This window comes from Exophiala oligosperma (assembly GCF_000835515.1).
Source record: "Exophiala oligosperma strain CBS 72588 unplaced genomic scaffold supercont1.3, whole genome shotgun sequence".
NCBI classification, from domain to species: Eukaryota; Fungi; Ascomycota; class Eurotiomycetes; order Chaetothyriales; family Herpotrichiellaceae; genus Exophiala; species Exophiala oligosperma.
In genome coordinates, this window is record NW_015622820.1 from 886,496 (window position 1) to 910,582 (window position 24,087).

At 50.6% G+C, this 24,087-nt stretch overlaps 8 protein-coding genes across 8 annotated transcripts; 3 read left to right on the top strand and 5 right to left on the bottom strand.

Annotated features, from left to right (window-relative positions):
- Positions 1 to 37: 37 nt before the first annotated feature.
- On the top strand, positions 38 to 1,881 carry PV06_03136 (uncharacterized protein). Its single transcript, XM_016403894.1, has 2 exons — positions 38 to 472; positions 530 to 1,881. The coding sequence occupies exons 1-2, from the start codon at positions 96 to 98 to the stop codon at positions 1,689 to 1,691; spliced, it is 1,539 nt and encodes a 512-aa protein (XP_016264899.1). The 5' UTR covers positions 38 to 95; the 3' UTR covers positions 1,692 to 1,881.
- Positions 1,882 to 1,900: 19 nt separating this feature from the next.
- On the bottom strand, positions 1,901 to 4,558 carry PV06_03137 (uncharacterized protein). The gene has a single exon (XM_016403895.1). It carries the CDS (start codon positions 4,271 to 4,273, stop codon positions 2,054 to 2,056), a length of 2,220 nt encoding a protein of 739 aa, XP_016264900.1. The 5' UTR covers positions 4,274 to 4,558; the 3' UTR covers positions 1,901 to 2,053.
- Positions 4,559 to 4,898: 340 nt separating this feature from the next.
- PV06_03138 (uncharacterized protein) lies at positions 4,899 to 5,582 on the bottom strand (the record flags this gene model as incomplete). Its single annotated transcript, XM_016403896.1, has 2 exons — positions 4,899 to 5,505; positions 5,560 to 5,582. 2 exons carry the CDS (start codon positions 5,580 to 5,582, stop codon positions 4,899 to 4,901), a joined length of 630 nt encoding a protein of 209 aa, XP_016264901.1.
- Positions 5,583 to 5,693: 111 nt separating this feature from the next.
- Positions 5,694 to 6,346, bottom strand: PV06_03139 (uncharacterized protein; the record flags this gene model as incomplete). The annotated part of the gene is made up of 2 exons (XM_016403897.1): positions 5,694 to 5,973; positions 6,012 to 6,346. The coding sequence occupies 2 exons, from the start codon at positions 6,344 to 6,346 to the stop codon at positions 5,694 to 5,696; spliced, it is 615 nt and encodes a 204-aa protein (XP_016264902.1).
- A 2,393-nt stretch (positions 6,347 to 8,739) lies between these two features.
- Positions 8,740 to 10,555, top strand: PV06_03140 (uncharacterized protein). Its single transcript, XM_016403898.1, has one exon. The coding sequence runs from the start codon at positions 8,858 to 8,860 to the stop codon at positions 10,508 to 10,510; it is 1,653 nt and encodes a 550-aa protein (XP_016264903.1). The 5' UTR covers positions 8,740 to 8,857; the 3' UTR covers positions 10,511 to 10,555.
- PV06_03141 (uncharacterized protein) lies at positions 10,521 to 13,063 on the bottom strand. Its single transcript, XM_016403899.1, has 5 exons — positions 12,785 to 13,063; positions 12,447 to 12,519; positions 11,906 to 12,389; positions 11,481 to 11,844; positions 10,521 to 11,422 (listed from the first exon to the last, which is right to left on the bottom strand). Exons 1-5 carry the CDS (start codon positions 12,794 to 12,796, stop codon positions 10,928 to 10,930), a joined length of 1,428 nt encoding a protein of 475 aa, XP_016264904.1. The 5' UTR covers positions 12,797 to 13,063; the 3' UTR covers positions 10,521 to 10,927.
- Positions 13,064 to 14,592: 1,529 nt separating this feature from the next.
- PV06_03142 (uncharacterized protein) lies at positions 14,593 to 16,532 on the bottom strand (the record flags this gene model as incomplete). The annotated part of the gene is made up of 2 exons (XM_016403900.1): positions 14,593 to 14,764; positions 14,813 to 16,532. The coding sequence occupies 2 exons, from the start codon at positions 16,530 to 16,532 to the stop codon at positions 14,748 to 14,750; spliced, it is 1,737 nt and encodes a 578-aa protein (XP_016264905.1). The 3' UTR covers positions 14,593 to 14,747.
- Positions 16,533 to 19,462: 2,930 nt separating this feature from the next.
- Positions 19,463 to 22,914, top strand: PV06_03143 (uncharacterized protein; the record flags this gene model as incomplete). Its single annotated transcript, XM_016403901.1, has 2 exons — positions 19,463 to 19,586; positions 19,652 to 22,914. The coding sequence occupies 2 exons, from the start codon at positions 19,463 to 19,465 to the stop codon at positions 22,816 to 22,818; spliced, it is 3,291 nt and encodes a 1,096-aa protein (XP_016264906.1). The 3' UTR covers positions 22,819 to 22,914.
- Positions 22,915 to 24,087: the final 1,173 nt, after the last annotated feature.

A 24,087-nucleotide genomic window follows, 5' to 3' on the forward strand; every position in this document is an offset into this window, starting at 1 on the left:
CTCGTCTCCACGCTGGCCTAATTAAAAGCACTTACGACGACGACGACGCTGCTGCTGTCGCTTGTGACCTGTTTCTCTGGGTCAAAGTTGCGAGGATGAGGTTCTCGTCCGTAGTGAGCGCAGTCGTCGGACTGTGCTCCGCATCAACATATGCAATCTCGAATTCCACCACATCACAATCCACCCAGAAGTTGTTGAAAGGAGACTTCAAGCCAGCACAAGTATTCGAGAACACGAACCTCGTTCGAACCGTCAACCTTGAGAAAGGCTACGTGAGAGAGACGACAAATGTCCTGATCACGAATACGGACAAGAACCCGCAATCCGAATACTATGTTCCATTTGACTACGACGTGATTGGGAGGATTGGAGGGTTCGATGTCAGAGACAAGAAGAATGCCGAGAAAGGCTCACTTGAGGTCACCGTCGCTCCATTGGCAGAGGTGCTCGATGCTTCGGGGAATTCTTCCAGGTATGGGCTGTAACCTTTCCGTCGAACGAGCTCCTCGACTGACTGACACATCTGCAGATCAACTCAATACTATATTGTCCATCTCGACGAGCCGGTCCCGCCCAAGGGGACAGTCACCCTCTCCATATCCTACCACATCCTCGGAGCTCTCAAACCTCTCCCTGCATCCATCCGACAAGAAGAGAAACAATATCTCACCTACGATTTCTCCGCATATGCCCCGTCGGCGTACAAGACCGTCAAGCAAAAGACAAAGGTCAAGTTCCCATCGACTGATGTACCGGAGTACACGACGACGGAGGGTCTGACATCCAACGTCGACCCGGAAAAGCAGGGCACACAATACTCGTATGGGCCATACGACACCTCCAAGGTCTCGCCCGGTACGACGTACCCGATTTCCGTGCGCTACGAGTTCAACAAGCCCCTTTTGGTGTGTAGCGTCCTCGAACGAGACGTCGAAGTGTCACACTGGGGTGGTAACCTTGCAACCGAAGAGCGCTACTGGCTCCGACACGACGGTGCCTCGCTGTCCAACCACTTTTCACGTGTCGCCTGGAGCACACAAAGCTTCTACGTCAACGCCGGACAGATGAGCACGTCCGCGTTGCGGGAACTCAAGGTGCCCCTGAGGCCAGGCAGCGTTGATCCTTATTTCACCGACGACATTGGCAACGTGTCGACATCTCGGTTCCGACCCAACAACGTCCGTGATGCCAGCCTCGAGCTCAAGCCTCGATATCCATTGTTTGGAGGGTGGAAGTACAGTTTCAGAATCGGCTGGAACAACGCTCTGTCGTCGTTCCTGCGCAAGCTCAAGACCCCTTCAGACGCATACGTCTTGTCCGTCCCGCTCGTCCAGGGCCCCAAGATGGCCGAGGGCATCCAGTACGAGCAGTTTGTTCTCCGTGTGATTCTGCCCGAGGGCGCGACCAACGTCAACTACCAGATTCACGGCGGCACAGGCGTCCCCACTCTCCATGCCGAGCACAGCTTGCACAAGACCTTTATGGACACTCTGGGCAGGACCGAGTTGAAGTTGTCCGGCACCAACGTCGTGGACGAGGCGAGGGACATCAACCTTTTGGTCACGTACGAGTATACTCTCATGTCGGCGTTGAGAAAACCATTGACCATTGTCGCCGGATTCGCGGTGGTCTTTGTGGTTGTTTACCTGGTGGGGAGTATCGATACGAGCATTGGAAAGAAGAGGAGGTGATTTCCGATGTGATTGATATTGTCATTGATGAGGCCCGGGGGGATATATGTTGAACATAACACACGGTTTATTGTGTGGTTTCAAATGTTTCTCTGTAGATTAGCTAGCTCGATTTTCCCTTGGGAGGGACTTGAAAAAAAAAGCATAAACAGTACGGGATAGAAATGGACCAGTTATAAAAGAAAAAAATAAGGACCAAGAATTGTTTCCAAAGATAAGATTGTTATATACAAAAGTACAGATCCAAAGTTGGACGGATCGTGCGGTGCGTCGTCGACCAGCAACGAATACCTAGATCCCTGAAGATTTGAAAGTTTGGCCGCGGACTATCCCATAGGTAGGTAGGTATGTAATCAAAATCTTCACCCGGTGCACCGTTTCTCAGGAGGTCTATATCCAAAACCCAGACCGTCCATGAGTCTCCGCTCCCTGTCCTGCCAAGTGTCCCCGTCGTCCCACTGGTCACCGGGCCGGGAGAGGTCCGGCGGTGGTGACGGTTTTTGACCCTTCAAGATGGCCTCGAGGGCGTTTTGGGTCTTCGGCCTCGGGCTCTCAAAGTCGAGGACCAGGCCGTTGGCACGGTCCCTGACGCCCGAACTGTCAAACTTGAGACCTTTGGTCTTGTGGACAAACTGTCGTATGTCCCTCTGGAACGTGGTACCGCCGCTCCATCCCAACACGGCACAGCCGACGGTGCGCCAACTCGAGATGATGATGTCCACCCTCCGATGGACGTTTGGGTTTTTTTGGTCTTGTTTCTTTTCGTCGCTCTTTGGGTTCGGGCTTGCCTCGTCCGGATGGAGACCCGCAAGAGAATCTTGTTCAAACCTCGGGTCCTGCCAGACGCACAACGCCTTGTCCAGACTGTCGAACCCACCGGCACCGTGATGGTGATGGCCGGTCGAGCGGAACGGCAAGGTCGCCTGCCCTCGATCACTGGTCGTGGTGTGCAGACTGAGGGTGTGGGTGATCCAACCTTCGGCCTCGAGGCTCGACACCACGTCGACCACCAGGTCTTTGGTCTTTTCCTCGTCGCGGTGGCTGAGCACGACGTCGACGTCCCCGCACTCGGTCTTCCCCCGGCGGTACCCGCCGACGATCACGCACTCGACGTCCTGGGGCCCGCCGTGTTGCGCGGGCCCAACCCCCAAGACGCCCCGGGCGTGGCGCAAGATGACACCCGCGATGCCCTCGACCTCGGCCCGGGGGATCTTGGCCAGGAACTCGTCGTAGTACTTGACCCCGATCTGCTGGACGCGCGTGAGGCCCGACCAGCCGAACTCGACCACGTCGTCCAAGTCCCTCCAGCCGCGCTCAAAGTAGAATTTCCGCGCCGTGTCGGGACCCACGCCCCATATGTTCCAGAACAGCCGGAGGTGCCGGAGGTCGTCGTCGTCGTCGAGCGCGCGGACCGTCGCGATCGACCGCTCCCCGTCCGTGTCGGCCGAGTGGTACCATTCGGTCCACAAGGCCGCGAGCTTGGCGTTGCACCCGGGGAGGCGGGTGATCTCGTCCGGGTGGCGGATGTGGTGTTCGTAGGCGGACAGGCTGGCGATGGACGTCGAGTAGGCTCGCACGCCGATGTCGTCGAGCGTGAGGAGCCGCGATTCTTTGATCTTGGTGAGTTGTGCGATGAAGGCGGCGTTGCGCGTGACCATAGGCGTGTCGCGGCAACACGAGTAGTGCGCGTACCGTCCCGTGGCCCAGTCGGGCAAGGGTGGGAGAGGGTTGTTGGCGAGATCCTCGAACTCGGACGTCGTGGTGCGATGGAGTTTCGGTGGGTGCTTTGCTTGGTGGGATGATGTTGAGTGTGCATGGTCACCGAAGCGGCGACGATGAAGGTGGGAGGTTGCGGAGGTACTCGGATGAGATTGATGCATAGCCGCATCGGCTTTGGCACGTTCGAGGATGGACGTGGTGGGTTTTGGTACATGGTGAGAGGAGGACGAGCCGGAAGCGGTCGTCTTGACGTACGTCGTCGGGTCGGGGAGTGCTTTGGGTGAGGTTTCACCCGCTGGCTTGGGGATGATCTTGCCACTGTAGATTATGTACGGTTTATAGTGGACAATGTGACCTTTGTTGATACAGGACTCGAGCCAGGCGAGTTTGAGGACGACGATGTGGGATTTCAGGTTCGGCCACGACACAACCGGTGGTGGTGAAGGAGGATGGTTTTCGGACCGAGTCGAGGCTTCGGTGCTCGTGCTTGATCTAGAATCCCGTCTTCGCTTTAGGTCTCGCCTCTTCACATCACGTTCAATCCATCCTGTCCTGGCCTTCTTGTGAGGTGGCTGTCCTTTGTCGTGATTGTCACGACTAGGATATTGGTGATCGATCTCAGGCAAGAGCGCTTCCTCAGTCCACACTCCTCTCGCTCTCAGATCAAAGGCGGCACGTTTCTTTTGGCCGATCTTGCCCAGGAACACTCGTGCCTCCTGAGAGTCGTACGTGAGAGATCCACCTAGTCGGAAGACGAGATCCTCCTGCTCATGCAATGCTTCCGGGTCCAGGTGACTTGGCAGGATGTATATTGGCGGAACAGATGCCAAGTCAAGTGCAGGAGGTTTTGGTGACTCCGGCATGATCCTGGTGTAATCTATGTTGCGACCAAAGTAAGATGAGACCTGAGGACTGGAGAAGTGCTGCAAAGGTGTCAATTGTCACTTATCCTCGCCACAGTGATTTCATGGTCAGCAGAACATGATGGGTTGCCATGTGAGTTGAAGTCGGAGGGTAAAGCGAAGTAGTAGACTCGATACGCGTTGGCTCATTCATGTTTGTCATCTGGCTATTTAGGCTGCGGGAGGGAACACACCCTGTGCGAGACCTCACATAATGCGAATACGAGGTGTTGGACTTGATGTGGTGGTCTTGAGAGGATCAATCGATTCTTCGGTTGCGTCACAGATTGAAGGCCATTTGCCCTTCGTGGTGCTGCCGATTCGGGTATGGTTGCCGCCTATAAGAATTGTTTAGGTACCCCCTAGGTACTTGTAGTTAGGGTAGTCTACTACCTACCACACAGACCATCCCGGATGCAATTCGGAACATCTCTTACATGTGCAAGTACTGTATATAAGGATTGATCTAGAGTTATGGTACTTCTGGAGACCGAAGTACATCACTAAACGGCGCAGGCCCTGTAAATCTCCTGTCGTATCTGCCAGATGCTGTTCGGCCCAGCCTTCTGTACATTTACCTCCGGAATCATTTACCATCATCTGCCATCAGCCCATTCCGCAGGGACTGCTCAGTATAAAAGTACAACTCCTTGATGGCATTGGGGTAATTTGCGCTCGCAAAACACGAAGTCCATTCGTCCAACGACGCGTTGCCAGGAGAGTCAAGAGATACTTTCACATAAAATGAAGCCGGGTAGGGGATCTGCGTCGAGGCTGTCGGGCGCTCGACCGGGGTGTTTGAGTTCAGCAAAGCCTGGAGCTTGATGCTGGGATGATCCAGGTTTGGGTATCTTTTGTGGTATGGTGAAGCAATTCTTGTCCCCTTCTCTCTGTCGATTTTATTGTAATCATCGAGTCGATCTCTTAGCATGTTGATTGTCAAGCTGGACCTGGTATCCTTTAATTTCGCTAGGACTTCAATCAGCGCTCTCAGAAAAGAGCCTTCGCGTGTGTATGCATAACTATGGCGGTCTGAGGCTGCGAGAATCTCGTTGGTGCCCTTCATGCCACCCAAGACAGCATTTGCCGCAAAGCAGCAATTCAAGATGATGAGAGTGTCGCATGGCGCGCTGCGGAGTGATGGCTGTATGTGAGACCAGCTCACGCCTTCACCCTGTTTCGAGGTTGCACAGCTGGAGAACACGGTTAGCCCTCGTTGTTTTGACGACAAAATATTGCAAACATACGGTATCCAAATCGATGGGCCCATATCGCCGTTTTCTCCCTCGATGGCCTCCGGATTCAAGCCGTGTACAGCGTAAACGACGATAACAAGCTCGTCCTTCTTTCCATGCGCGTGTATGAGTTCCTCAATCTTCTTTTACAGTTTGTACTGGGCGTTCGTCGTCTCTGGGATCTTGAAGATCTCGTAGACATGAAAGTTGAAGTGTTCCACGAAACATTCCTTGAGCCCATTGAGGTCATCTTCAAGTTCAAGTTTAGGTTCCACTGTTTCGAACATGATCGGCAGCACCGAAACCTTGGAATAGCGCCCATTGCGTGTCAGATTGTCATTGAGTTGCTCGGTGTTGTTCAAACTCTTGACAAGTTCTTCGATTTGTCGAGAGACCAGAAAGACTGCACCTTCCGGTTCTGAGCGTCTGACGGGGCCCGTGAACTCGACACGACCGCTTCGCACCGTCTCTGGGGCCTCACTTCCCAGCTGCTTCCAGGATGCGGGATCGAGAGCTCATAGACGAGTCGATCATCGGATCGAGATTCGGCCTGTCCACCTTTCTGGCGAGCTTTCAAGCCGTTAAGCAGCCAGGTATTGATGGTAGAGAGCTGGTTAGGGTCTGTTGTCGGGCTCTGCAGGAGCACTTCCATTCGCACGTCAAGATCGTCTTGCCTGGCTCTGGGCGCGGATGGGCTGTTCGAACCCTTGATTGACGCCTTTCTTAACCTACGTTCAGAGAAGTCATTCAAGACAGCAAAGCCCAACGAGGTACATTCGTCACCGGAATGGGTGCTCATCTCGCCAGTTCCAAAGCTGGAAGACGTTCGGTACTCATAGCCAGGTACTCCCACAGCAGGAAGGACGGGAAGGTGTTTTGATACTGATTATCGTCAAACACCCTGCTCGCGCCAACTTCAATGGAGAAGGTACCTCTCAGGCCGTGTTGCATTGGCTTGTATCGTGCCAACCAACAAGCGTTGAATTCTCATGCTACACAACATGATTAGTGACGAGTGTTCCGGGGCAAAGCAAGGCAATGCATTGGCACATGATGAATGTTCTCTTGAGCCAGAAGTCCAAGGCTTGTTCCAAGATTCAGCTTGCATGCTCCCAACCCAATACGAGAATGCCACTTGTCTCAGCGCCCGGCATCTAAGAAGCTAACGAGAAAGCTGCTATTCCTGGTCATATAGGCGCAAATCTCATTCGCTCGAACTTCAGTTTGCCTGTATACCCACTTGGTAGTCGTTGCCTTTTGGTAGCAAGGATGGAGATTTGCTCGCAGCCTGTCAGCTTGCTGAAAAGTCAGTCTCATATCCAGATCAATAAGAACCATGGTGTCGCCACTGAGCTCATTTCAGCACCCGGAAAAAGAAGCTTCCCATTTACTACCAATGGCATCTAACTCGTCACCCTCTGTCAGCACGGAGGCAAATCGTTCGAGCGCAGAGTTGGGTCCGGGCGAACTGGGCTCCATGAACCAGCAAATCTCGCTGTACGCAAAGACATTGCGGATTTCGGTCATCGGTTCTTTGAACTATGACCGTATCTGGATTGTATCTCGTCTGCCGCGACCATCGGAGACCTTGATGATTGGCGAGTACAGGCAGACTCCGGGAGGGAAAGGCGCCATCCAAGCTATAGCCTGCGCAAGGCTCTCATATGCAAAGCCTGGCGGCACCGCTCCTTTCTTACTGAGATCCAACTCCAATAAGGGCCCTGGTGGGCGAAGGTCTAGTAGCCAGGATCTGAAACCCTTCAGCATTAAAGTCATCATGATTGGGGTTGTGGGAGAGGACCTGCAGGGAGCCCGGATCATGGACACTCGAGCTGCTAACAGGGTGGACATTGAACATATTCTTCGATGCCGAGAGGAGACTACTGGGACAGCAAGCATTGCTCTAGACAAGAACGGCGAGAACAATGTGCTGGTCCATCCTGGTGCCAATTACAGGCTTTCGTCGGACCGAATTCATGTAGATCTTCCTGAGGGTTCGCCGCATCTCCTCATTCTGCAGATGGAAATCCCTGTTCAAACCGTTGAAGACCTTGTCAAGAACGCCGCTGAGAAGAGAATCCCGGTTTTGCTGAATGCGGCCCCCGTAGTGGACGATTTTCCGCTGGATATTCTTTGGAGTGTGGAACACCTCATCGTAAACAAGCTGGAAGCCGAAGCTCTCGTGGAGCGACGCCAAATCGCCAGCAATATGTCACGCCAACGACCATAACAAGATGAAAACAGAGAAGCGGAAGTCGGGAGGGGGAAAGAATTGTGCAAGTCCTTACTGGAATTTGGCATGAAGTACGTCGTTGTCACAATGGGCGGCCATGGAGGGGTTGTGGGTTCGAGAGGGCCGGACGGCAAAGCACACATATTTGATTATGAAGCGGTAGAAGTCCAAAATGTCGTCGACACAACGGGTTGTGGTGGTGTCTTCGTCGGGGCGTATGCGGTCCAGTACATCCGGCAGAAGTTCTCCCCGGGAGGAGGGTTTGACATCGCTCGAGCTGTGACTTGGGCGTCCAAGGCCGCGGCGATGAAGGCGAGATCCTTTGGCTCCCTCGAGGGAGTACCATGGGAAGATGAGCTTGATGCAGCCTGAGTGAAGACGACCAAAGTTTTTGTTCTCTATGGATCGTGGGTGGTGGTGAATTGTGCTTACTCTTCGAAATGATATGTGTTATTTGATGGTTAGTACGTCAGGCAGGCGGCTCTTGAGGTCCTTAAGGAGTCAATCCTCCCAACCGGACGAAACCCTTCGACTCGAGGGTCAGGATGGGAAAAGGTCCCGCCTCAGGCTGTGGTGACAGAACCTCTAGTCGAATCCCAACTATGGCTTTGGTACATCAGGGGATATCTTATTGTCGTAGTGAACCAAGCCATAGCAATTCTTGGCATTGAAGGGTTCACCGCCTTCCCTACAAGCTTCGTTGGGATTGTAGAGTACATCCGGCCATGATATGTTATTTGTACTTGACCTCAAAGGAATCCAGAGTAGAGGGGAGGATAAGACAGTACCGAATCAATCTCAAGTCACGATGGACTAAAACAGGTTGATGCGAGAAATGTTTCAAATGTTGACGACACCAATAGTCGGGAAATGTTGATTAGAGAATTTTCTTGGTTACGAATATTTCAAAAGGTTTAAAATCAATCACCTGCCACGTTACACATTCCCACCCATCACATGGCTCCGTTTTGAAAACACAACTCAAGAAAAAAAAGAGAAATAAAGAAAAGCTTCCCAACTTGTAAAACAACAAAGGAAAGAAAAGGAAAGAAATAGAAAGGGGACAAAGAAAACCAAATGGATTCATCATCCGACTTCGACACCCAATCCACCGCCTTTTTAGACTGGTTCAAAGCTCAACCGGGCACACAATTCCACCCGTCGTTGCGAATCGTCGATTTAAGAGACCGAAGCGCAGGAAGGGGAATCATAGCAACCCAAGACATTGCACCGGACACCGAACTCTTTACGATTCCCAGAAGTATCATCATAAGTGAGGAGACTTCGACGTTGGCAAAGAAATTACCTGGCATTTTTTCCAAAGAGGAGACGACAAGAACGACAACCACGAGCGGTGACATTGATATCGACCTCGACGATGATGACGACTTTGAAGAATCAGTCCCCGACTCGTGGTTGAACCTGATACTGATCCTACTCTACGAATCCCTTCACCACAAGACATCGAAATGGTTTCCTTATTTGTCCATCCTCCCACAACGTTCCGAATCCTTCAACACACTCATGTTCTGGGACGACCGCGACCTTTTGGGTCTGTCGGGGTCAGCCATTCCTTCCAAAATCGGCAAAGAGTCTGCCACTCGTATGTTTACGGAACGTATCCTCCCGGTCGTGAAACGTCACTCCGACCTTTTTTATTCAGACCCAGACTCTGGCACGACAGAACTGAGTGACACTGCTCTACTCGAAAGGTGTCACATCATAGGGTCTCTGATCATGTCATATGCATTTGACCTTCAACCTGACCAGGACTCTGATTCTGGTTCCGAGGAAGATACCGAAATGGGGGAGAACGACGACGACGGATGGATCGAAGACCGTGGCGATCACAACGGCTCCTCAAATACGAGCGCACATACAAAGAGCACGATGGGCATGGTACCGATGGCGGACGTGCTAAACGCCGACGCCGAATTCAACGCCCACTTATCCCACGGCGACGACAGCCTGACCATGACTTCCCTGCGCGAGATCAAGGCCGGTCAAGAAGTGTTGAATTACTATGGCCCTCTACCAAACGGAGAACTTTTGCGCAGGTACGGGTACACGACACCCAAACACTCGAGGTACGATGTTGTCGAAGTCCCTTGGTCTTTGGTCAAGACTGTCATTGTTTCCGATTACAAGTGGTCTTCCTTGCCATCTCAAAAGGGACCGACGATGGTGAAAAAAATCTTGACCGAGATCGAACGAGATTCGGATTTTCGTTTTGAATTGGGTTTGGACATGAACAATTTCGACAACACAAAAGACAACGAGGCCGACGTCGACCCCACCGCGAATGCAGGATTCATTCTGGAACGTGATTCTGGAGATCCAGACGATCAAGGACTGTGTCCCGTCGACGCCAAATTCATTTCTTTCCCCGAGGAATTGGTCGACGTGGTCCGTCATGTCGTCACAATGGTTTTGTCTGCGTCCGATCCGACCCAAACCCAGTCCAAAAACAAACCCGCCAAATCCAAGTCCAACAAGAACGAAGAGGTGAAAAAGATCAAGACTACAACACTAGAAATTCTGTCACTCGTCGTCCGTCGACGTCTGGACCAGTACCCGACCACCATACAAGACGATGAGAACCTCCTGCTACTAGACAAAACCACGACGGGTCGAGCGAGGATGGCCATCGACGTCCGATTAGGGGAGAAGAGACTTTTGGTGGAAGCGCTCGAGTGGACGGAGGGTAAACTGGCCAAGTACAGAGAGTGATGAGTGACGATAGAGATTGTATTCTGACTGCACATTACTTGTCCTGCTCCTCCTTTTTCTTTCCTTCCGGAGTCTTCGTTTTCGTGCCCATCTTGCGAATGTAACTGTACAACCTAAACTTTGTTATGTCGAATGCAATGTAAACACAGCAAGCAAACGTGAGTTGAAAATGCCCAAGGCTCTTCTCTTCGCCATTGAAAGCAGGACACCAGTGTCCATGTGTTGTTCACTTGACCCAACCCACGATACCGGCGCCTTTCTGATTTCTCACATTCAAGGTATCCTTTGCCCTACAGCAGACCAAACCTAATTGCTCAAATCCCGTTTATGTCAGTGCGACGCCTCCCCCTATAGTCGTAGTTTCATCATGAAAAACTCATTTCGTTCAGAATTCGTTCCATCTCTCTCCCGACTCTCCTATGGCAAAGGCAGTCCAACCATCTCAATTGTCGGCACTTCTCCCATCGCTTTCTCATTGACATTGGTCGCCTTCTGAATTCCCACTTTCGACGGTTCACCGACCACGCTCTCTGGCATCCCTTCACTGATGCTATCGTGATGTTTCGCCGTACTGCCCTTGGGCCTCCAGGTGCTGACCGCAGGGATATCGGCCTTGAATCGCTCAACTTCCGTTCCGTATGCTTTGGGTGTCAGTTTCATTAGTGTGTGGAGCGGCACCTCCATCCACGGCGACTTTTCTTGTGGTATTTCCATGAAGTAGGCAAATATGCACCGCACGATTGCCTGGTGTGTGATGATAATGATGTTTTCGCTGCGCTCGAGTTCCATGATGATAGGCTCTAACCGGATCACGACATCGCGGTAGGACTCACCACCACGATACCGATAGTTGTACTTGTCATCATCGCGAGCTTGGAAGTCTTCGGGGTACTTTTCCGCAATTTCTTGATACTGTATCGTCCGAAGTTAGCTTCATAGCACGATTACTAAGTATCCACCAAGATCATACAGTCATCCCATCACAAACACCGCTATCGAGTTCATCGAGAGCTTTCCATTGCAACTTCTCCCAGCCCAATTCCTTTTGGAGATGTTGAGCTGTCTGACTGGTTCGTTTTAACGTCGACGTCCAGATCGTAAGTGGTGCATCTTTTGGTAACCCTGAACGTTTGACAAGTTCAGGCAGAAGTTTGGCGTAGCGCTCGCCACGCTCGGACAAGTTGGCATCTCCACCAATCTTGCCTTCGAGATTGAATTCGGACTCACCGTGCCGAGAAAGCCAGATACTGCGAGGCTTGATATGTAGATTGGTAAGATAGTAGACTAGGCGTGACTGGAGGTAGTCTTGGATGAGGTTGATAACCACACGAGCACTGTTGGTAAATGGGTTAGAAGGTACAAGCGAATCCATAATTCACGGGAAGCAAAACATACCCAATGTTAATGATCTTGACATAGGTCAGTTGCTTCTCTGATTCGTCAATAGTCTGATACACCTTTTCGTAATTTCGAATGCGATCTCGGAAGTCTTTGGCCGCGGCTTCAGGATCCTGACCGATGTAATCTGGCGAGGAAGTCTTGACTTCAAGTATGTTGGACATGATCAATTCTTCATCATCACACTTGCTTTCCACGAAGAGGTGAAGGAGATTCGCCTCCATGATTTTATCGTGGATCCATTTCCGTCGAGATTTTGTCGAGTTAGTGGCGTCGAGAATTGCGACCTTGTTATCCTTGTCCTGGAACCATTTGAGCATGTCGGCGACTGCAGCTTCGGCCGCAGCTTTTCTCGCCTTCTCGCCTTCCGGGTTGTTGACGTCGAAAAACTTGGCGTCTGGATGTGGATTGTCCGTCCGGCGATATTTGCCAACGTTGAACACCTCCGCTTTCACGGACGTCCACCGTAGATAACGCTTGACTGGAAGACCAGTTAGATCCATGGCCAATTATACAAATGTTTGATTCAATATCATACCTTTACCCGCTATGAGGCTCTTTCCCCGGGCCGGCAAGCCAACCATAACCACCACAATCTGGGTGACATCTGACTGCTCGCACAGTTAGCATGTGGGCCTTTGAGCAGCGTAAATAACAGAAAGCAGCTATCACAGATTGCATACACGGTCACTGCTTGGCGGAGAAATAGACATCGTTAGGAGAACTGAATACTATCAACAGAATTCGGTGCACTTTAGGGCTCGTTCTAGACGGTGGCCACCACTGGACGTCGGGCAATAGTGGTTGACCTGTCCGATCGAATTGACCACGAGGCTTCGATTGTGGAGTTCAGTAAGAGAAAAGAGGTGGCCTCACGTTTTGACCCATTACGAGCAAACAAAGCCGTGAAGATTAGACCCAATGACCCGTTTGCACGTATCGACTTCTGGAAAACAAACAGGTGCGTTCGTATTTTCTGGGGTAGTAGAATAGCGGAAGTGTTGTTCGTGAAATGCCGATAGTTGCCCGCACAAGTTGGCAAGAGGGAGTCGGAGGGGGGCAAAGAGACGCCTAGAGCAACAAGTCGTCGGAGAAGGTTGCAAAAATCAATCACTCATCAGACCACGTCCGCTCCGCCTTGTCTGCACTGGGGAGATGGCTTGGATCGGTTGACGTCGGGGACGGACGCCGTGTATAACAGACACGAAGACCCAGGCTTTGATTTCGACACAATTTTGCAGGTCTGTCCGCTGGCTTTTTTCCTCTTCGGAGAATTGAGGAATCTTCTGTCCCACATGCAGATCTGGGTTTCTCCACCAGTAGTCGCGCGGTCTGTGTCAAGGGACAAAGAAAATTTTGTAGAAGGATCTCGTTGAGCAATGGAACAGATGTTCTTGTAGGAGTATCGTGCGAGCGTGTGAAGCCGTCCGCCTTTGCTCATGTAGACAGTTTGGGTTCGACTGGCTAGTATCGAATATTGCCTGGGCGCTTCTTCCCCGGAGACGATGATTGCCTCGGCTGATGGGCGGGCGGGAATCAAACGGAAACAAGGCACAGGGCAATATGGGGGCCACCGAGGGGCACATCAAGTCCGATGGAATTTTGCCTCCGGAATGAATCACATCACTCCTTCATAATAATAATAATAATAATAATAACAATATCCCGGTGCACTCATGTGACAGGCAAAACATGGCGGTATCCAATGAAAATATTCGACATGTCATGGCTCTCCGTACGCCCAGAAGCTGAGAAACGACAAACAATGCAGCATGACAGAGAATGCTGTACTTACGTCCGGTGACTGTAGTAACCTGTTCATTGAACTCCTACTCATCATGGCAATGGGGCTGGATTGAACAAAACTCATAGTCAAGATTGTTGAACGCCGGAGGGAAGAGTCTGCGTCTGGAGTCTTCGGAATTCCGTATCTCGCAGCTCGTAGTGCTGGGTATTTCGCGAGGATATGGCTGCACCAGCGCCGTGAAAGAGGAAATCGCCCGATTCCTCCTAGAGAATCAGAGTCGTGGTTTCGGCGAGTTTCCAACCAGGTTGCTATTGTGGCAGCAAGGTAACTAGCTGATTTGTATGTTGTTTAGGACCGATGCGTGGAGGAGCGGAAGTGGCAGCAGGTGTAAGTGACTGAGCAAGTGTGACTGACTGCTTACTTCGTTTGCAGTTCCCTTTCAAGTGCATATAACAAGCGTGAATGGTTTTTTCAAGTCGGAACCCTCCTGCCTGGACATATAGAGCATTAGATTCTGACAATTGATCGTCTATGATCTTGATCCCGTCACCGCTAGAAATGAAGTCAGCTGAAAAAAAGACCCCGAGATTTCTTATCGCGGTCAATGGCTTATCATTCACTTCCGAGCAATTTTGATTACAACACCACGCAAAGTTCTACCCCTACGGTCGTCTTCATTGCTAAAGAAAGCCTCTTGATAATATGGATCTTGGGTGTCATTGATTTCTCTACCTCCTATTCGTGCGAGCAGAGCTGGTATCGCCCGACATCATGGGATTTTTCGAGTCTGGCTCATGTCATTAAAACACTTCCTTTTCCTTTCGTGGTACCAATCTAGAAATCCAAGACCCTCGTTCTCCTGGTCATATGAGCTTCTCAACGTGTCATGATAGACTTTCTCTTGCGGTTGCTGTGGCGATTCCATCTTTCATCTTTTCCTGATCCACGTGAGCTCTCTTCAAACTAAGTCGATCTTCATTCCAAGCCAAAGTATCGTTCATTCAATCCAAGCGATCATCTAAGCCAAAATATCTTTTGTTCACTCCACGCAATATACCAAGGCCGCTTGGTCTGGCTTTTGAAGTCAGGCAGTCAGTTTCTCGGAGGAACTGCTCAAAGTCAGTCAAGGAGTTCGAAACAAGATGTATGAGACTTACAATATGCTTGGTGGAGAAGACTATCTTTGAACAAGAATTCAACATCAGCTCGAACTCCCTGGCCGTAAGCAGTCATGATCCTTTCTTTCTCTAAAACACCACCGAAACCTTGAACTAGAACTTTACATGCGTTGCATAGTCTAAGTCCACAGCCTTTGCCTCGACCCTGACCGTCAACAAGCGGCTTGCCTACCAAATCATACTCCTTGTCGACACAACAGCGCCAGACTGCGAGCCCAGGGCATAATTTGCAGGTCAAATAGGCAGTATTTGCAATTGGTGGATCTCGCACTTCTGCGTGTAGCTGCTGCAAGTAAAGTGTAGGTGGGTGCGCATCTGGCTGTATTCTGAGGGTTCTGAAGTCGTGAACTGTGCATCTTGAGATGTGGATGCGTTGTAAAGCACAGATGACGCACATGCGAGTGGCATCCTTGCCATTGGAACGGTGACCGTTGCCTGTCTCTTCGAGTTCAGTAGACCCTGGATATTGAACGACCTCAGCCGTGATGCGACCATGGCCAAATATTCCAAATCTGAAATCATTGCAGAAATCGCATGGTCCAGCGCTCTTGGCATGCTTGAAGTTCATAGGGTGAGCCCAGTATGTAACGAGATCTCTCACTGAGTCCCTGCTTGCTGACAGAATCGGCGAATCTGGTGGTGAATCGAGTACGACAGGATTGACCGACGTGCCTGTTGGGAGGCGCGAGGCACCTGAAGAGCTCTCGATGTTCAGTGGTGCTGATGGTTCAGCCTGCGGCGAATCTAGGACTGATGATCGTCGGGGTGGAATAAGTAGTTCGGTATCGATTTGCATAGTGTCGTCTGCCACTATCGGTATGCTAGTTGAAGTCTGACTGCTCAGGCTAGCGGCCTCGACCATCCGCGGTGCTGTAAATTCAGCCTCAATGGTCGGGCTAGGCTCGACACCCAAATTGCCTGTCCACTTGACACACTCCACATTCTGGTTTTGGAAGCGTGCACAGGGATGGCCGGTCTTCAGGGTACACTTTTTCTTTGCAGCAATGCAGCTAGCACAATTTGCTCCCTTCTCGTGCTCGATCTCTTGATCTGGAATCGTTCTGCTGCGTAGTGCTCTGCCGTTGGCATTGTCAATTCCAGCAGATTCTTCATCGAGCTTCCAAAGATACGAGTCTTGCGGTTCAACCCGAAGTCCAGTAAGTTGATCATGTGGCGCCTGGGGGGTGACAAGATGACCAATGTCGTCAATCTGGCACGAATTTTTAGATCTGCCTGAGGGAATCTGTTGAGATCGTAAGTTTCTTAGAAATTCCTTGGAGCTCTCAGCACGGAACTTCAGTGGGACTATCTTCTGCCGCTTCGAAAGACCACCGGCATCGCCAGCGATTCCGGCTTCATCATGAGTTCTGACACGTGGACTGCGCTGACTTCCGCTAGGGCGACCGGTATTTTTTGTTGGTCTGCGGCGATTTTCGGTGGCAGGGTCATATTCTTCCTCAGACGAGCTCTTGTCATCGCAACTACCTGCAAAGTGGGCATAGGTAAACACTCTTCGACGGAGGTCATAGGTCGAAGTAGAAAACGGGGTTTTGGGTGCCTTGAGGGCTAGGTCTCGATCTTGACCTTCGCGGAAGAGATCGAGGATATAGGCATATCGTTTCTTTGAGTAAAACCCGCATTCGTCCTCTTCAGGAGTCCTGGCACGACTCTCGTCCTCGTGAGGAGTTAGAGAAGCCATGTGTGTGGGTGAACTTCGGCAACATGGGGATGGGTGTGAGAGGATGCTAAAGCAGCGATATATCGAAGTTGGGAATGGGTAAGCGTGCTGAGAACGGGTTGGTGAGTGAGACAACGGTGAAAAAGCGGCGTCATTACGAAACGAGGTGAAGCACATTATGAAAACAAAGTAATCTGGACGTGAGGCAGAAAGACAGTGAAGTTCCAGGTGACAATAAGCACAAGTGAAGATGTCATGGAACAAATGCAACAAAGATTATCAATAATTTTGCTAGTCTGTATTGCAACTTTAGGTCTATCGCAAGGCAAATCTTCTCTTGAACAGCACTGTTAACATTTGGTCAGCTTCAGACAAATAGCGAACAATGACGATTTTCAATAACAGAGGGGTTTTCAGATCTAAGCCCTGTCAAAGGCTGTGGTCGTCAATGCATTGGCTACGTTGACCGTCGTGATAAAATAGAGTAAATCATCATGTGAATGTGCAATATAACAGGAAGGAAAGGGCGACTTACACGAAATGTCATTGATATCTACAAGGACCTGGAAATTCAGTATTAGTGCCAGGTCTGAGGCGTTTGTTGGACGCGAAGAAAATTTCAACAGCAAATCAGGCATGACAGTCTCGTCTTGGTCAACTAACGTCGACTTGGACATATGCTTGTCTTTGTGGATGTGTCTGTTCATCATGTTGCAGAGGGATCGAGCAAGGGACTTTTCACATACAAGAGATGTGAGCACGAAACCTGGTGTTCCGGTCAGTAAAGTTCAGCGATAACGACCGATGTACATGAATGCAGGAGAGTAGTTTCAGGAAATGCATGAATGGTAGTTTGTGTTTGTCTGCATCAGTTGACTGAATAAGACTCGTCATCTAGAAGAGTTCATCATGGAAAAGGTTGCAATAAGAGGAAGAAATTGACAACTTACCCCTGACAAGTATTGAACGACTTGGCCGCCTATAACGTCTCTTAGCTGGGAACTTCAAGAAGAATCCAAAAGAGCAGAAGAAAAGTGCCGAAATCAGTGGGCGAGGTTTTCTAGGCCTGCCGCAATAAGGCATTTCCATCAAGACCAGTCATATGTTGACTGTCGGCGCCCAGTGCCATTCATCAAATGATCGCAGGAGGAGAGATCGAAAAGGTAGCCATACCATCTTAAAGACCTGTTGGTGCTTTGTTGAACGTCAGCCAGCTGTACACAGTAGCCGTGAAAATGAATGCAAAGTGGAACATGCTCGATCAGGAATAGCCATTTGATATCTTCTACGGCTCGAAAGCCTCAGCCGGTAATTTCCAGCGTATATTTTCAAAAAAAATCATCATGAGAGTGGGCGAGGAAGCAAAGGAAGGAAGGAAGGCACATACCAGAGTCGGAGGGCGAGAGCACCCGAGGTTTGAGAAAACGCAGGAGAGTACTATCGTTTGAAGTCAGCTTCAGGACAGGAAGGTAGGATGCAGCGTGGTGGAAGACACTCGATTGATCAGACTGACGTGCAATGCGATTTGAGTTTCATTCCCCGAAGGGTCAAAGACTCTAGTTTGTTACGGTATGCAGATTCATCACAGTGCTGAGAAGGATATGTTGCGGACTCACCTCGATAGTCTGGCTCCTGCCACCGCTCAAAGGTGTGACCATGGATGTTTTTCAGCATGGTGCCGCATGGTCTCTACCACCTCTTGCATGATCTATTCCTTTTGCCATGTAGGATTCGATCGTATGAGAAGGATATTGGCGAATCTACCGGGTTAGCCGCGTATCAAGCATGGGAACTCCCTGAATCTCGACATGGCTCTCCAGAAGGATATTCGACAAGAACATCTCCCTGTCGACAAAGAAATTGTACCTCGGTGACATTAACCAAGAACGAGTAATGTAAATGATAGCCACAAGTACGAAAGCGTGTCGTCTAAAGCTTGTGGACACACGACTTGACTCAACTAGATTTTTTTGTCCCTGCAAAAATAAATACAACAGATTTCTTTAGGAACTGATTTCGAGGGTTAGATCATACAAGCACGAGACGCAGTCTTGGCTGCGCTTTGACACTTTGGGATTAGCACAACCCAGTCAGTGCAAGTTGGCCGAGACCGCGAGATCACAGTATCCGACGACTTCATTGGCCATGGCTTCACAAATAGCCGCCTGGCCTTTCTTACAACACATGTTCAGAACTCAGCGCCATCCCGCATTGTTTCTAGGGTTCCTGCACCTCTGTCCCGCCTGATCCAATCTACGTTGTCTCCGTTGTCGCAAGATCCTCTGTCTCCAACCAGGATGGCTGTTTACCAGAGAACCCTGCTGGGCAGCTTTTCTCTAGCGGCCGCCTCATGGGCAAGAATAGAACACTGCTATTCCCAATCCCCCGGATTCAAACACCAAGCGTTGGCTTGATCATCACCAGACTTTACCCTTTCTTTGCGTTTTGGCGTTTCGAGTCTGCTTTACTTGTTGCTATATCACATTCCGAATCTATCTTTGAAACGGTTGCTGTTGCCCACGCCATGCGGTGTATCCCAACTGTGACGTGGAGCCGGTCGGCGCTTAGCCCACCAATGTTGTAGGACTGGCTATCTTTCGAAGAACGCTCTTCTGTATGAAACGTCCATCATGTCCATGTACGTCTGGGCTTCTTGAAAACACGCTTCACCCACAAGCTGACCCCTCAAAAGTCGACCGTGGTCCGTCGGTGAACAGGCGCAATACTCCCCAAGTACTGTTGCCTTTCCTCCTCCTCCTCCACCCAGGGATGGCCAGTCTGCAGCCTCTCCAGCCCGACCTAGAAGTCTTGCAATCCCGTCCCCATTGACCATTAATGCTACTTCGCGTCCCATTTTCACGCAAACGCCGATTTCCGCGACATCTTTGCATGGCCCATTTTCTCCCATCTACGCGTCCTCGCCCGGCCCCAGCCCAAGGACGGTGTTGCCCATGGCCGGAAGAGCGTCGACCTCGTCGCATTACAATGTTCCATATGATCCGAGGGAATGGGTTGAGGGCAGTCGGAGGTCGTCGATGGTTGTGGAAACTCGACCTACGGAAGGTCAACCCGAAGGTGCTCAATGTCTTCTGAATACCTATGACATTCAAACACAGGGACTGATTGCGCTTTTATTGCAGATGGCATGTCAAATCCTCCACCACCGTATACTGCTCCGCAAGCTCGAGAGGCTGTTGTCACAAGTGGCAGCTCCACCGTCTCTCCTGCAGATTCAACGTTTACCGGCGGGAATCAATCCAGGATAGGCACACCTGCCAGCACTGTGGGTGTGGTATCGCCATTCACACAGTTACCGTATTCCTTAGACAATGGCAGCGGTGTCCCTTCGAGTTTTCCCAAAGTGACTCAGCATTCGAGCAGTGCAGCTCGAGTCACTGGCATCGATAGTCGAATAGCTCGAATCACCATGGGCATGGACCATGTTGACGCTCGGTCGTCGCCCGCAGTTGCTGTTGCGAGGCCAGCTTCGATAGCGAGTCTTTCGATCAATACTGCCGCTGCTCAGAAAAGCTTCTTGCCTGCTATACTACAAGATGGCGAAAACGTTCCTGGAGCGTTCCCTCCATCTTCGAGAAGAGCCGCGTCTGCTGGTGCAACCTCTTCGCATACCTCAAGTAGCCAAGGCTATGGAGGCTCTACATCAAGATCGTCATCGAAACAGCGTAGTTGGCAACCCGGAATGCCTCTACCTGGCCCACCTCCTGGGCCCCCGCCACCAGCCACTAGATCACAGAGTGCAACGGGAGTGCGAATGTTGTCTCAGGGTCAAGCATCAGGATCAAATACTCGTTCTCATCATCGAGCATCCGTTCATGCTCCAGTTCTGAGTCCAATGCCGCCTACGCCAGCTAATTGGAGGGACGACTCGACTTCGCGATCCAATTCCCGAGCTCCAATAGCGCTCCACATCGAGACTTCCAACTTGGATCGCAGTAGCGTCAACACAGCTGGCTTAAGTCGAAGCGCGGCGATGCGAGTATCTTCTGCCAGGGGTCTTCTTGAGCGGCGAAAACATAGACGCAGCCTCCATGAGGGATCTCAAACTGATTTCAGTGCGCTGACCATCGAGACAGATCCATGGCTGGATGGTAGAAGTCCCGGTGGGATTAGTACTGATCAGTCCCCAACACTTGATTCCCTTCTGTCGGGGCCATCTACACCCGCGACAGATCGCAGAGGCTCTCATACAGGCTCCCGTACAGGTTCCCGTACAGGATCCAGCAAGCCGCTTACGCCTCTTTTACCCCCTAAAACACTCCCAACCCCTCCCCTGAGCCACAGAAATCCCATGTCTGCCCACAGCGCTCTCCCTTCCAATGCTTCGTCAGTTGGCGATATTGTACCGGGTGGAACCGAAGAATTCACCAGGGAGGCCTCTCGTCGACACGAGGAGTTCCTCCTTCGCGAAAGCCAAGCAACTACAGATCTGGAGCGTTTGCAACTTTTCATGGCTTTCGTCGTTGCAGAGTCACAGATCCGAAGAGAAAGGTATCGTTCAGCATTTGTGGATGGGGGTTTTGATCCATCGATCTTAAAGGCGCAAATGTTCCAGGAGGTAGCCATTGAGGGAGCACCGACTTCTGCTTTTGACAAGGATCGGGCTTTCCTTGGTAGCCAAAACCCAGAGACATCATGGTGGAAAGAATATCGCCCGGCGCTGTCTCCGATAGCGAGCATGAGCAATGATGAAGCTAGCTCTCGAGGCCGAACTGCAAGTCGCTGGTGGCAATCTCAAAGCGGTTCAGAAGTTGAGGGCGGACCCAAAAAGATGAAGAGATCTAAGAGGGAATCCAAATACATGGGGTTACCCGCGCTTTCGGTTCAAGAGGTATTATCTGAAGCTGACACGCCTACCAATCTCGACGAGCTGTATAGGGGTGAGGACGTGTACCCTGCAGAAAAAGCCGACCCAGAGTCATTCGGCATCTATGAAGGTGATGAGATCGATCCGACCTTTGACAAAACGTCCGAAAATACGTACGAGCCCACTGCCATGGACATCTCCAGGTTCATCACCCTTCCACCTCCGTACCCGAGGCATCACCCAGCTGTCAATAACAGCCATCCTAAGTTGATAACATACCGGAACGCCGTCCGAAAATTGAGCGATCTCGGTGAGATACAGCGACGGAGAGGTCGGCATGATCTCAGCGTCGAGGCACTGCGAGCAGAACACCAACGGAGAATGTCAGAAGGGCGACAAGCATTCAAAGCGAATATCCAGCAGCAAATCGAAGAGGGCAGCATTACCTATGCAGATGCGGCAGAAGCCGAACACGCCTTGCGACTAGATGAGCGTGCCGCCGAGAAGGGATGCCTCCAAGCCGAGTTTGATACGCTTCAGGACGTGGTCATAAATCCGATGCATGACATGCTAAATGAGCGGGCGACACAACTTAACAACAACATTAATGACTTGGTGGAAAATCTTGTAGCGGAAATGCACACTTCGAACTTGGACCGACCCCAGCAAGAGGGAGATGCGACGCCTGAAATTCTCGAATATCTCACGCAACTCAAGTGGTTGTTTGAGACTCGAGAAACCATTCACAAGGAAATTTTTGATCTTTTGAGCACACGAAACGACAAGTACAAGGCAATTGTGTTGTTACCCTACCATCAAGCCGGTAATTTGGAAAAGATTCGAGACACCGAGGACTTTTTTGCGCGAGATAGCCTCGGCCGTCGAAGGATTTTTTGCGAAGAGTCTCTTGACCGTCATCGGAACTTTGTCCGACTCGTCGCCGAGAACGTCGGGCAAGAGGTGGAATTGCAATCGTCATCGTTCTGGGACATCGCGCCCAATCTACTCGAGATGGTACAGAAGATCCCAGACGAGATGTACCAACTGGGTCCGATCGCAATCCCGGATTCCGAGTATCTGGAGAACCCCACGTATCACGAATACCCTCAGCAGTACTTGTACACTCTCCTCGACCACGCGGAGAAATCCACGTACCAGTTTATTGAATCTCAGATCAACCTGCACTGTTTGCTGCACGAGGTGAAAGGGGTACTCATAGGGGCGGAAATCCGTGCTGCAGAGGCCGCGAGGGCTTGTGAGCAACTTGTCAATGATGGGCCCTCGGATGATAAGGCAGACCCGAGACTGGCAAGAGAAGAACGAGAAGCGTCGGCGACGGCTGAGCTTAAGCAGCAAGTTGGCATGATTGAGGAACAGTGGCTGGATGCGCTAGGTAGTGCGTTGCAAGGCAAGAAGAAACAGGTGCACGAGTTTTTGGAGAGTATTGGTGGATGGGATGAATCCATGCAAGAGGAGGGATGATTTGGGATACATGTGTAAGTATGAGAGATGCCAATTGATATGATACATATGATGACGATGAATGGATTAATGGGGCCTACCAGTAATGGGTCAATGATGACAAGTCCTTTGGTGAATTGGCTCCTTCTCCTACTTTTACTCGGTGGCATACTGTAAGAAGAAAGTGTATGCCTTTGGTCGTATTCGCGTACGCCGCTTTGAGATTTTGCCCCGATCTAGAAATCAATGCGAGTTACAACATTGATACCTACCGTACCTACCTAGGTACCTAGGTAACCAGGTAACCATCTGACACGGAGTACGGAGTATTACGAGTTACCACCTCGACACCACGTGTGTGTGTGTGTGTGTGTGTGTGTGTGTGTGTGTGCATGGGACCACGACCATCACCTGTTTTCTGATCCCCTTTGATAATAAAACAACGAATACGAGTACGAGAAAGTCGAGTTGGCTCGAAAGAGGATCCTGGAATTGGCACTTGAAACCGTGGGACGAATATACATGCTTGCCGACTAACCGAACATTAAAGTCGATTGATATTCCTTGCAACTGAGGAATACTGGATTATTATCGTACAGAGTAAATACTGTACCCGTAAGCAAGGTAATATTCTAAAATGAGAAAGAAGTTGTTCGCAGTGACAAGTCATGTGTGTACTCCGTACTCCGTATTCGTACTGTATGTAGGTGTGCATACGTCATACCTTGTCATCGAATATCCGTATATCGAAACCCAAAAATTACAACCCTGGGGCATCTTCACACTACCTGTAATATTTGCTGGTAAGTATCATGATCGACAAAAGGTTTCCTTTACCTGCCGTCCTTCTCTCTCTCTCTCTCGGTTATGTCGGGGGGGCGGGCTTGTCTGCATAGCTCAGCGCTCCAAATTACCATAGATATTCATATCCGTCTTCAGAAGAGAAATTACAGATGGAGATCGAAACCTGTTCACCTTCACGATAAAAAGTTCTCGTACTCATACTCAGTACCTGAAACTACCGGTGTACCTACTTCGTAGCTACCTAGGTACCAAGTATACATTATTGCACAAATTATTGTGTGGTATGCGATACTTTTGTACGGATAACGGAAACTATAGCCTTCCTCTCTACTCCCCATCCTCCATACGGAGTATGCGTAATTCAACCCGCCTTTTTGGACTTGACACAAGGTGGGGTGGAAAAAGGGCGTTGGCCCTACATACAAGTACAATAGTATGTACGAGTACAGTGTTGTTATGTACTCCGTGCCGGATCCTCCAAAAGGA